The sequence below is a fragment of the Danio rerio genome, chromosome 5 (genome assembly GCF_052040795.2).
Source record: "Danio rerio strain M-AB ecotype USA chromosome 5, GRCz13ab, whole genome shotgun sequence".
NCBI classification, from domain to species: domain Eukaryota; kingdom Metazoa; phylum Chordata; class Actinopteri; order Cypriniformes; family Danionidae; genus Danio; species Danio rerio.
Genome location: NC_141025.1, coordinates 63,647,524 through 63,660,663, shown reverse-complemented (window position 1 = coordinate 63,660,663; position 13,140 = coordinate 63,647,524). Strand labels below are relative to the sequence as shown.

Genomic DNA, 13,140 nt, shown 5'->3' with positions numbered 1-13,140 from the left:
TCTTTATTGGCATTAATTGTTTAAAAATTCAAATGGCATTAACATGCCTGTGTTTTAATTTCTTCAATAAATATGGCTGTCAAGCCAGGATCTTGATGGTTTATTGTGGGTATGTTGTTTTTATGAAGAAATCTGTGTTATAAAGTTAAACAAAAATTCTAATAAACGATATTTTGATTTTAAACAGTTTTTGTCTGGCGTTTACATTAATTTTACATTAGAATAGCCAAAATTACAAATTTCAGTCTTTTAAATGCAATTAATTAAAAAAAGTGTGATTAATTAGTTAATTTTTAATCGATTGACAGCACTAATATATATATATATATATATATATATATATATATATATATATATATATATATATATATATATATTATGCATATGCTTATTACAGGTCTCTGAGAATGCAAACTTCAAACTAAATTATTGTATATAAATACCTGATTTGTACATACTCTCTGTACATATACAATTATAATTATGCTTATATCTATCTACATACCCCCGATTATTTATAGCAACCTGTACATATCTATTGTAAATCTGTTCATAGTTAATATAACCTGTGTATAATGTTCATAGTACATGCACCTGTAAATATAACCATAGTTTTTTTCATAATTGCACTTAATAACTTATATTTACAGTTGAAGTCGGAACTATTAACCCCCCTAAATTATTAGTTTATTTTTCCCCCAGTTTCTGTTTAACGGAGAGAAGATTTTTTTTCCCAACACATTTCTAAACATAATAGTTTTAATGACTCATCTCTAATAACTGATTTATTTTATCTTTGCAATGATGACAGTAAATAATATTTGACTAGATATTTTTTAAGACTTCTATACAGCTTAAAGTGACATTTAAAGGCTTAACTAGGTTAATTAGGTTAACTTGACAGGTTTAGGTAATTAGGCAAGTTAGTCTACAGAACAAACCGTTGTTATACAATATCGAAAAGATATACAGCTTAAAGGGGCTAATAATTTTGACCTTAAATTGGTGTTTAAAAATTTAAAAACTGCTTTTATTTTAGTCGAAATAAAACAAATAAGAGTTTCTTCAGAAGAAAAAATATTATCAGACATACTGTGAAAATGTCCTTGCTCTGTTAAACATCATCTTGAAAATATTTTAAAAAGAAACGAAATTTCAAAGGGGGGCTAAAAATTCTGACTTCAACTGTATATCCTGCACATGCTGCTATTGCACTCCTAGTTAGACCTAAACTGCTTTTCATTGCCTTGAACACGTGCAATAAAAATACAGTTGACTCTAATCTAATCATCTAATTAAAAAATAAAGAAATAATCAATAACACTAAAGACCTATTTTATATTTACTTATACCTCTTCGTTTCAAACCAACGCTCAGCACTGGTATCATTTAAAGTGTTACCAAGCTCCAAAACATTAATACTGCACCATCAGTAATAATAAATGGAATAAATTCTCTTGGCAAACAGTCCAGTGGATTAATCTGTACACGGAGACATTTATTACATTTTACACAGCAGGATTGGATAGAGGAATGCCATCTACTCATACAGGGGAGGAATTGTGAAGCTAGTTTGGTTACTCTTACTCCAATTAATTAGTATAATAATTATGAGATTTGTCACACAAAAGCCACTGGAAACAACCTGTATACATCGATTAGATAAAACAATAACATCCGATTACTCATAAATTAAGAACATAGCTTCAAGATACAGACACTCTTACAAACATTTAAAGGTATCATTCACAAAAGAAAGAACCTCACGCTGATAAACCAGACAATACTCCAAAGAGACAAAGACTTGCATTGGATCACATCAAAGATATACATGCAAGCCATTGCAAATACTGTGGTAATGGGCATGTAAATATCCCGACCGTTGATTTGTTTGAACTGCAGGACATGTGTTGTAAAGTTGATAAAGAGTGTTTTATATAGTTAAGATTGTTAGATGATATGTCCAGTAGCAGTCTTTGTCTCATTGCTTTGTGAGCCTTTAAGAATTGTAACTTATGCAACGGTTGGACATAACGGTTTATCCGGCGACGCGGTAGTTGGCGTGGATCTCTGGCTTAATGTCGCACACCATTTTCAGTAGGTTGCCGAGCACAGCCTCCTTGTTCTGCTGATAGCTCCCCTGGATGCGGCCCATTTTATCCACAGTCTCCTTGTCCACCTCTACAGCAGAGTTTCCATGAGACCCCAGTGCCTGCAGGAACATGCAATGGGAGATAACTGTCATTCATAATTAAAACTAATGCATACTATTATGTATCACTATTATACTCATGTATACTGTTATGTACAGTTGATGTCAAAATTATTAGCCCTCCTGTGAATTTTGATTTTCTTAAATTTTTTTTAATTAGGAGTCAGGAATTTTTCACAATCATTTCTACAATATTTTTTTCTTCAGTAGCAAGTCTTATTTGTTTTATTTTGGCTAGAATAAAAGCAGTTTGAATTTTTTTTAAAACATTATATTGTCAATATTATTAGCCTCCTTAAGCAACAATTTTTTTTGATTGTCTACATCAGTGGTTCCCAAAGTGGGGGTTGAGAGACAATCACGCTTGGTGATTTCCAAAAATATCATACATGTTTTTATACTATTAGATTTACCATATTTTATCCATAATATTAGTTATAATATTTACATTAAAAAAAACATGCAAATAAAAAGCAACAGCCTTTCAACAGTTTTGCCATTGGATTGCGACTTCTGGTGTTATTATTAGGCCAGACTAATGACTCCAAAATAGTGATGACAAAAAGCAGATTGATTTTACATGAAAATGTTAAACTTTAACACCTTTACAGTATTCACATACATAAAAATAAAGGCCACGACTGAACATTGAGGCTCCATGCCGCAGTCTCCAAAATCTCCAATGTTTACAGTCTGGTGCTGTAAACATTGTGTCCACCATTCTCATGAAGTGATGTCAATATTAACAAATGAAACAAATGAATAATGACCATTAAAAATTATATGGTTGTTAGACTGTTGCACTTTTTTGCTTTGTCAATACGCTTGTTTATAAAGTGCCTACTGTTGTGTGTGTACCATTGTGTGCAATGTTTGTATGTTTATAACCACCTCCAAGGATAGTGGGGGTCGCGAGTCACTGAAATTGTTTAATGGGGGCCACAAGCTGAAAAGTTTGGGAAACCCTGGTCTACAAAACCATCGTTATACAATAACTTGGCTAATTACCCTAATGCAGAGTTCAGATTGCATGATTTTAGCCCGATTCAAATGTGAAATGTGTTCTGACAGAAAATAACATCGGCGATTACTACAGCCAATGAGAGAAGCATCCACTACTAGTATATATATCTGCATAGTATTTAGGTAAGATATATATATATATATATATATATATATATATATATATATATATATATATATATATATATATATATATATATATATATATATATATATATATAACCTAAATACTAGCATCTTGAAAAATGTCTAGTAAAATATAATGTGCTGTCATCATTGCAAAGATAGAAAAAAATCAGAAATTAAAATGATTATATTTAGAAATTAGTTGGAAAAAACAGGTTAAACAGAAATTGGGGAAATGCATATACAGGGGGGCTAATAATTCTGACTTCCAACTGTATACCAGAACTACCAGTCTAGAGGTTGGTTTAATTGCAAATTTTGAACGTTGCAGAGTGACATTAGATTCACTGACCGATAAAACAGACTGCATTTGTGTGCTCCACTATGTGTGCTTATGACATAACCTTCGGTCTATTTGACAGTTGATCAGTTGCACTGATGCTAACAAAAACATGTGACACCTGCATGTGCCTTGAATGTGTACATTTAGAAAATAGTATATAAGGGCTTGTATTAACAAAACATTTGATCTTACTATTAAGAGTCTATTGATTTTATTTACAAGTTTTTTTTTTTCTTTAAAACTATCCATTCATATCCAGAGACAAAGTTTTACTAAGAAATAGGGAGAAGTGTAAAAAGAGTAGTTCATACAAACAAGACAATTCTGCCATTATTTACTCATCCTCCTCTTGTTCCATACCTGTTAGAGTGTCTGTCTAATGTTGGATAAAAAAAACAATAATTTGAAGAATGTTGGAAACCTGTAACTACTAAACGCGATAGTAGGGAAAAAATACCATGGAAGTCAATAGGTACATTCTTTAAAATATCTTCTTTTGTGTTCAACAACAAAAAAAAAAGCACACACTCACTCAAACTGGCCTAACAGCGTTCGGTGTTCATCATGCTTGTAAATTGAATTTTTTGGCTACAAATTGTTGGATATTTTTAGCTTGTGATGTCATGGATTGCCAGTTGGGGCTGAACGAGATTGTCTCATGATCTTTGAACCTGTAAAGTTTGCCTTTTTTTTAATTCCACTTGTTTTTATATTGGAGATCTATTTTAATAAATGTGCCTTTTCAGAGTATTTAATACGTTGATCCTTTGCTCTTCCAAACTAGTTTGGAACAAAGATTGCAGAATTTATATTTTTAGCTAAAAGTAAAGATGGGGCTGACCTCATTACTATAGATGATGTCTGCATGATTACTTATTACGCACACCTTGATGGAGAGTGGTGTATGTTTGAGATTTATTAAAAGAAACTTTGTGCAGAGCAATATTATGCTGCAATATTCCAAAAATTTCAAAATTAAAATGTTGCCACATTCAATTAACTTTTTGCAGGTTCCTTGCTTTTAATGTTGTGGACACAAAATAAAATAAAAACTATTCTTCCAAACTATGTTCTTGTGAGGTTAGTGTATTTTCTTATTTTTTAATTGTTAAGCAAACATAGTTTAAAATACTTTTAAAATATTTTAAATACATAATTTTTTAATACATTTGACCAAATATATAGAAATAGGCCAATATGTATTTAAAGAACATTTATTTGCACAAATAATATATTTTTGGGCATTATGAAATAAGACTTAAGATATTATTGAAAGCGTATTTCTTACAGTATGGGAATCCCTCCTTACTGATGGTAATAACTTATTAAAAGCTAATTGTAGTCAAATTAAAATGTTTTATTTTCATTGCAGATTACTGGCAACAGTCAATTTAGCATAGTTTGCGGTTTGGTCTTACTAGTTACTTAGAAGTCCTCTTCACTTCTAACGTTTGACTAATTTAGGAGCCAGTTTTAGTCAAACTCTTTGTGACATACTCTTCAAGCTAAAGTTAAAGAGTTATTTTTATTTATAATTTAAGCACATTATTTATAAGATTTTCTCCCAAATCTAAATGTACATGACATTCTTAGCTTTAATATGCTTCGGAATACGTCCATTGGAGATTTATCCAACAAGAAGTTAATGATGACAAAGAACTGCAATATCACGTGCACATGACAATCAAAATCAAATAGATGTTTGTTTAGTAGAATCTATGACATGAGATGAGAAAGTTCTGCCTGCTTCTAGAAAGGCAGGAAGGGAAACAGCTGCTCACTTGTTGCGGTTTAAATAGAGACACGGAAAAATACTGCCATTCACAGCATGGTGTAATAATTGATATGTGGAAACTTTGGAAGATCAAAAAGACTCTTGGGATTGAAACATAGGAGACTTTATTAACAATATTATATTACTGTTTTTTCTAACAGTACATACTGTACGTTTCTTAAAATTGCACACATGTATCATGAGGGAAATATTAATTTTATGTCTATAAGTTTTTGACTGTCAAAAGTAACCGTTAATGGGAATTTTATAAATCATGACGTACAAAAATCTGAGCAAAAATTATCCAAAAATGTCTCCTGAAGATAAAAAGTCACCTACATCATGGATAGCACGAGGCTGAGTAAATTAACAGCAAATTATCTTATTTTTGGGTGAACCAACCCTTTAATAATGGAACTTTTAAGCTTTTTTTTAACAGGAAAAAAACAACCCTATTTAAACACTGCAAAGACAATCACATTAAAGGCAAGGCAGAATTCTTTAACACATATTTTAACATTGTTGATCATATGCATTTATTAATGTTTCTAGAATTTAAAAAGTAATGAATCTCACCGCAGCCTCCTTTGTCTTAAACTCTTTCTCTCGTTGCAGACGATACTGCTCAATCTCAGCCTGTGCCTCCTCTTTGGCCTGCTTCAAACGACGATTCTTCCCTATTATTAACACACACACACACACACACACACACACACACACACACACACACACACACACAGTTATCATTATTAAAATAGTGTCATAACCAAATTTATTTATATATTTGGGGTTCAATAATTGTCACAATCATTATGGATCCTTCGGACACTTTCCTTTTCTATCTCGATATGTCAAAATGTACAATAATATTTTAAAATATATTATTTTTTCAAAAATGTTCAATTAAAAAAAATTAGGGAAAAAAAGACCAAAAAAAAAAAACAGTGCTATAGGCAGAAAGAGAGAAAATACAATAAAATATTACTGTTTTAGAGAAAATGCTTTTTTATATATGGGAAATGAAAGCAGGCAGCAAAAAATATCTAAAAAACAGGAACTGAGTGAATGTCCAGTGAGTCAGTGTCATTGTGACACTCTAGTAAAGACGATATTTAGTACATTTAGTCATTATTTCCCCAGCTACAAAGAATTATTCTAAAAACATAAACGCTTTTTTACGAATAACAACAAAAACGTGTCAAATTCCTCAAGAACTTGATGAAGTCAAAGATGATATGAAATCTTAAAATGTGTTGTGGCAAAATATGTCCTTATTAAATGGTTTTAAAATTAGTGTAAAACATATTGTTGTAAAAAAGTAAGAATTAAGGATATAACATTAAGGTTACATGTCAACAATTGATATAAATGTAATCAATTATACATGATTTTCTATGGAGTATTTAGCATTAAAAACAGAAATGAAAAACGACACGATTCAATTTTGTCAACAAAAGAACTGAAATGATCAACAGAAAGGTTTTATTCCGCATTCAAACCATATTATTCATTTATTCATTCTCTCGTTGTTTTCATACAGATTTACATCGACATCGGCTTGCTGGACAGCTAGCATGTCAGCTAAGCTCCAGTGTATAGCGATGACAAGCAAAACGATTACTTACTTTTACGGGCTTCTGCGACCTTTTCTGCGGCTCGTTTTTCAGCCTGGAGCAGCTGCTGGATGCCCTGAGACTGGCTCGCCATGCTTTGGTACGGATTTTATTTGAATCAATGCAGATGGACGCGTTTGGATGTCCGTATCTCCCGCAGTGGAGAAGGTCGACTGAACGTCAGCTGATCGAGCGTCACACTGAACGCTGATGACAATCACGTGACTGCACGAGACTCACAGCGTGTCATGACTTCAGGCTTTCATTAGATGGCGCTGGCGTTACAATGTATTTTTGATGTCAACATGGTATTATAGAGATAGTTCACCCAAAAATACAAAAATAAATATTCTGACATTTACTTTCCATTCGCTTGACCAAACCTATTTGAGTTTCTTTCTTCTAATGAACACAAAATAAAAATATTTTGAGAAATGTTGGACACCTGTGACCATTCACTTCCATAGTATTTGTTTCATCCTAATATAAAAATGACAGGTTTTTAACATTTTTCAAGATATCTTCTTTTGTGTTTAAAATAAACTCATAAAGGTTTTCAACCACTTGAGAGTGTATAATGAGTGCAATTATATTTCTGAGTGAATTATTCCTTTAGTTAAATGTATGTAGACTTATTTACATGGACACAGCAAATTCTGGTCTTTGAAATCAACTCCCGGGGAGTTAAAATCAACTCAATCTGAGTGTATATGCGTGACCATCAAATTTATTCCCTGAGTTAAAATCATTTTGCTTTTGGAGTTGAATTTAAACACATTTTTGAGTTAAATTTTAAGTCTTTCTGGAGTTAAAATTGTAATCCTACAGAGATCACGTTCGCGACTAAATCATGTTACAATTCAAAACATTCCATAAGCAAAATTAAATGTGTCCAATTTTACAGACATAAAGCGGTACTGCTGGATAAAACATAAATGTTATCTTGCTGTGTAAGTTAGCCTACTTGAAATGTAAACAGCAGCTTTCTTTATCTGATCAAGTATCACTTCTTTTTAAGACTGAACACACATGTTCAGAAACAGAGAAAGGAAAGATTATTAGTTAGTGTTAGCTTGTTCACATCAACAACTTTTAAAAACATACTGGCAGCTCTCTGCAACTCTCACATGGCTGCCCACAAAAGCTAAGCAGGGCTGCGTCCGGTCAGTACCTGGATGGGAGACCACATGGGAAAGCTAGGTTGCTGTCAGAATAGATGTTAGTGAGGCCAGCAGGAGGTGCCCTACCTGCTCTCTGTGTGGGTCCTAATGCCCCAGTATAGTGACAGAGACTCTCTGCACTCCGTGTGTGCCGTCTTTCGGATGAGACGTTAAAATGAGCGGACTCTCTGTGGTTGTTAAAAATCTAAGAAAATCTTGAAAAAGAGTACAGTGATTTAACCCTGTCATCCTGGCCAAATCTGCTCTCTGGTCTCTGTCCATCATGGCCTCCTAACCATCCCTATATCATAAATGGTTTAATCCCTCTGTCTCCTCTCCACCAATCAGCTGGTGTGTGATGTGTGGTCTGGTGTAATATGGCTGCCGTTGCGTCATCCAGGTGGATGCTGCACACTGGTGGTGAATGAAAACATTACCCCCCTATGTGTAAAAGCACTAAATGTAAGGAATTATTATTATAAAAATACCGCACAAAACAGCCACATTGGAAAAGTTAACTTATGTTAGATGCTAAGAACGCCGCATGCAATCACTAGCGGTCAAAATACAAAACGAAACAATAACAGCAAAACACATTTCTGTCATAAAATTTCCACATTTCAAAAAAGCTTTTAAAATTGTATAACAATGCACGTTTACCTACCTCACAACGAAGACCATGACAACAGTTATTTTGTGCTGCTCAGCAGGGTTGTGTAATGGCAGACTTTCTAAAAAAATCTAAAATTATAGTGCGAATACTACTTATTTTCTCTATGTTTACATGTTTTGGTGTCCATATACTCCCAATAGGCCCTTGCCCTCATTTTAGCTCCTGTCAGCTAATCAGTGTGCACACCACTTCCAATGTTCTGTCGGGTAGTTTTAGCTTGTCAGATACGGAAAAATAATAGCCTATCTATCTATATATTTTCATTTTTAAAAATTTAACAGCGGATTTCTGTTTTACATCTGTGACTTGGAAAAAAACTGCAGTGTATCTTTGCTGAAGAATTTTATTAGCTACTGTTATATTTACAAATTCTTCTGTAAATTTGCACATTCTTCATATACATATGAATAAAATAAATTAGATAATTATACAGTGTCTCATTAAATAATTCTAAAGTATAAAATTAACAACCCCTTATATTAAGAAATAAATGTGCCAGTAGCAACCAATGTTCTTCATGTTGTTCAGCTTGACATAAACATTGCATATTGAATTCCTTATATGTTAACTTGTAATTAACCTTACTTTTTAATCTCTAAAGACCAATTAATGTTGCTAGGTTGGTTAAAAATTACCTAAACATAAAAGTTTGCAGCCCAGAAATGTTAGTGTAACCTCTGATTATCATCTAATCCTAAAGCACTCCATTGCAGGTGGGCACTGTACATGTTCAGCATCAGGAAGATCAGGACTTTCCAAATGAAGCATGCTGCCCAACTTTTCATCCAGGCCCTCGTCCTTCCTGGGCTGGATTTTTGCAACAATTCTGGACGGAGGTCCATCATCTGCAGGCAAACCTCTTCAAAAAACTTAAAATGTTGCAGCATGAGTGGTCTTCAACAACCCCAAGAGAGCCCACGTCACTTTACCTCTCTGAATTGGCTACTGGTTGCAGCTAGTGCAAAATGCTTGGGCTCTACAGCATTGTATCTGCACTTACAGTAAGAGTCTACATGCCCACCAGAAGCCTGTAATTGATGAGCAACACCTCATGCTACCATCTCAGAAAGGCATATAATCACTCAGGCATTGCTTCTACTAGAGGAATGATCTTAAACACGTCTGAAACACTGAATTCTTGATCATATTCAAGTTATAGCGGAATAATCATCTTTTGTGTGCAGGGATGGGCAGTATTTCTGATGCATGCATTTTAAATACGTATTTCAAATACAAAATATAATTTTGTAATTTGAATTTTTTTGGAGTTAATGAAAATGGGTTAATATTTTCAATCAAAATACTTTTTTGTCTTGTTATTTTTGTGTTTTTTAAATACTGTAAAATACTTTGTAAGAAGTCTACATGATGATATATATTCGGTCTCATATTGATGCTTTCTCAGTTATTTGCCATGGCATGAGATCAGAACAGAAACTTGATTAAGAAGGTGGTCAATGTTTGGACTATGCATGAAATTATGCAACACATGTAAAGAAAATAACTGACAAACGGCAACAAAAGTCAAAAATCATTTAAAGTAGTATACCGCACAATGCTAAGACCAGTAATTTACAATGACAGTGATTTTAGTAGTTTTCAGAAATCATGTCTTTACATTAGGTATTGAAGATTTCAATTGCAAATAAAATAGATTTATTAAAATTAATTAAATAAATTAATTAATTAATAAAAACTTTGTATACATCACCATCTTAAAATATAAGAGATTTCACTGACCACGCAATGGATAAAAACACAATGAAGTGATACAATACTCAGGTATTTACCACTTCTAATATATAGTATCCGGCGACACAGTGGTGCAGTAGGTACTGCTGTCGCCTCACAGCAAGAAGGTCGCTGGTTTGAGCCTCAGCTGGGTCAGTTGGCGTTTCTGTGTGGAGTTTGCATGTCCTTCCTGTGTCCGTGTGGGTTTCCTTCGGGTGCTCCGGTTTCCCACACAGTCCAAAGACATGCGGTACAGATGAATGGGTATAGGGTAAATTGTCCGTAGTGTATGAGTGTGAATGAGTGTGTAAGAATGTTTCCCAGAGATGGGGTGCAACTGGATGGGCATCTGATGTGAAAAACATATGCTGGATAAGTTGGCAGTTCATTCATTCTGCTGTGGCAACCCCAGATTAATAAAGGGACTAAGCTGAAAAAAAAACTAAATGAATGAATGAATGAATAACTATAGTATCCAAAATATAGGTATAAACAACTTAGAATACTACATGTCTTATTTCAAACCATGTTTATATGAGCAAAAGTTTGGAACAATACACATTAGACAAAAATGAATCATGCTTAATATTCAGTTAGAAATCCATTGTTTGAATTATCTGCATCAAGCCTGTGATCACTAAAGCTTTATATTTTACTGTTGTCATGTGTTCCAGGCTTTCATCTCAGCCTCTTTCAGTTGCTGTTTGTTTTGGTGTGTTAGTCTTCTGTTTAGCAGGTGAAATACCTGCTCTATAACTGGGTTGTCAAATTCAGTTCCTAAAGGGCTGCAGCCCTGCACAGTTTAGTTTCAACCCTGCTTCAACACACTTACCTAGAAGTTTTATCCAAGCCTGAAGGACCAATCAGGCGTGCTTAATTGGGGTTAATGCTTAACTGTGCAGAGCTGCAGTACTCCCGGAACTGAATTTGAAATCTGTGTTTTATAGGGCTTAGGTCATGAGATGTAATTCCCCTGACAAAAAAAAAAACTTGTTGTTTTGTTGTTTTTGTTTGTTTTGTATGTTGTTTTGGCAGTGTGTGTTTGTGTCATTATCTTGCTGCACTGAAGGATCTCCAATACTGAAGGATATGTCAGTACTCGCTATAAACAATGTGTACTTCATAATTAATTATTTTGCCCTCATAATTTTTTATCAAATAACATAACCTTCCCTTCCATCTCGAAACATTTTTTTCTTCACTTCTGGTCACAAAGAAAGAATTTCAAATGGGGCTTTCAAGTTTGTCTCATTTCTGCCCTGTTTTTTTCTTAGCAACGCCAAACTTTCAGTGATCGAATTGGTTACCAAAAAACAAAATAATGCACCCCCTTCCATTTTTTTCTTATTTCAGGACCTTTTCAATTGGATGTACATAAAAATTTTGACAGAAAGAACAACCATTTCTTCCGTTTCATGCCCAGTTTAAAGCCCAAGGCACAATATTACCTCCGTTTCACAGACGAGCTTGTATAGGATCATGTACAGATTCATTTTCTCCAAACATTAGCCTGTCCATTACTTTGGTAATGGCTCATCTTTGACTCATTAGTCCATATATTTTTTTGTGTCCCATCATTTTTGATGCTCATCTCTGTAATGGGTGTCTTGCATCGTCTGATGTAGCCTAGCCACTTCTGTTGACAAAGTCTTCTATAAACAGTACTGAGATACCTTCATTTTTGCCCCCTTGAGGTTGTTGCTAATATAACTAACAGTCGGTTTAGGGTCAGTCTAAACAATTTGTTCTCACAATGTTTCTGTTGTCAACTACTATTGTTTTACTTGATCAACCCGTTTGACGTCTGTTACTTAGTACAGCAGGTTTCTTTCTTCCTATAGGGACATAAAAAATGGTTGTACTGGCTACAATGATTCTGTTCATCTTTTCTCAGCTTCAATGCCCGGATTGTATGTTGGTTACATCTCTGAAATATAAATGCAGTCTGAACGGACAAAAACCTAATCTAAAACTGAGCATAGTTTCAGTGTTTCTTGTTTGAGTAGTTGATGTAATAGGTTACACCTGGGAAACACAACACACATATCTGTCCCATGTTGTGAGTTGTAAATAAATACCTGGAAACAAAAGCTGAAAACATATCTCATCTCATATCTTATTTGATCGATCAAATGTTTTAAAAGAGTGGTCCACTAGGATATCATATTTTAAACTTTAGTTGATGTGTAATGTAGCTGTGAACATAAACAACATCTCTGAATGCAATACTCTCTAAATTTATTGCAAAGGGGGATATTGGCTTTTACAGGGTTAGCTTTGCAAAGAATACAGCGAACAAAGTTTAGAGACTACAAAAAAAAAAAAAAAAAAATACACCTGCACTGTAAACGATTTCTTGTTAAATTAACAGTAAGTTACTGGCAACAATTATCCAGTAGCTGCTGTATTTCATAAAACAGTAACATTACTGTAATACTAATTACATTAGTATTACATTTACTGTAAAATGTAATACATCATTTTA

The 13,140-nt window shown here is 33.6% G+C and overlaps 1 protein-coding gene across 1 annotated transcript; it reads right to left on the bottom strand.

The window, feature by feature from the left end:
• Positions 1–1,477: 1,477 nt before the first annotated feature.
• On the bottom strand, positions 1,478–7,247 carry atp6v1g1 (ATPase H+ transporting V1 subunit G1). The gene is made up of 3 exons (NM_199934.1): positions 7,104–7,247; positions 6,055–6,155; positions 1,478–2,212 (listed from the first exon to the last, which is right to left on the bottom strand). The coding sequence occupies exons 1-3, from the start codon at positions 7,183–7,185 to the stop codon at positions 2,039–2,041; spliced, it is 357 nt and encodes a 118-aa protein (NP_956228.1). The 5' UTR covers positions 7,186–7,247; the 3' UTR covers positions 1,478–2,038.
• Between the last annotated feature and the right edge of the window lie 5,893 nt (positions 7,248–13,140).

Excerpts from the sequence above, each read along its gene's own strand:
- atp6v1g1 (NM_199934.1), bottom strand. The coding sequence starts at position 7,185 with ATGGCGAGCCAGTCTCAGGGCATCCAGCAGCTGCTCCAGGCTGAAAAA. Across the intron at positions 6,156-7,103 it reads GGTCGCAGAAGCCCGTAAAA|GGAAGAATCGTCGTTTGAAG; the intron begins GTAAGTAATCGT and ends TGTTAATAATAG. Across the intron at positions 2,213-6,054 it reads TTAAGACAAAGGAGGCTGCG|GCACTGGGGTCTCATGGAAA; the intron begins GTGAGATTCATT and ends ATGTTCCTGCAG.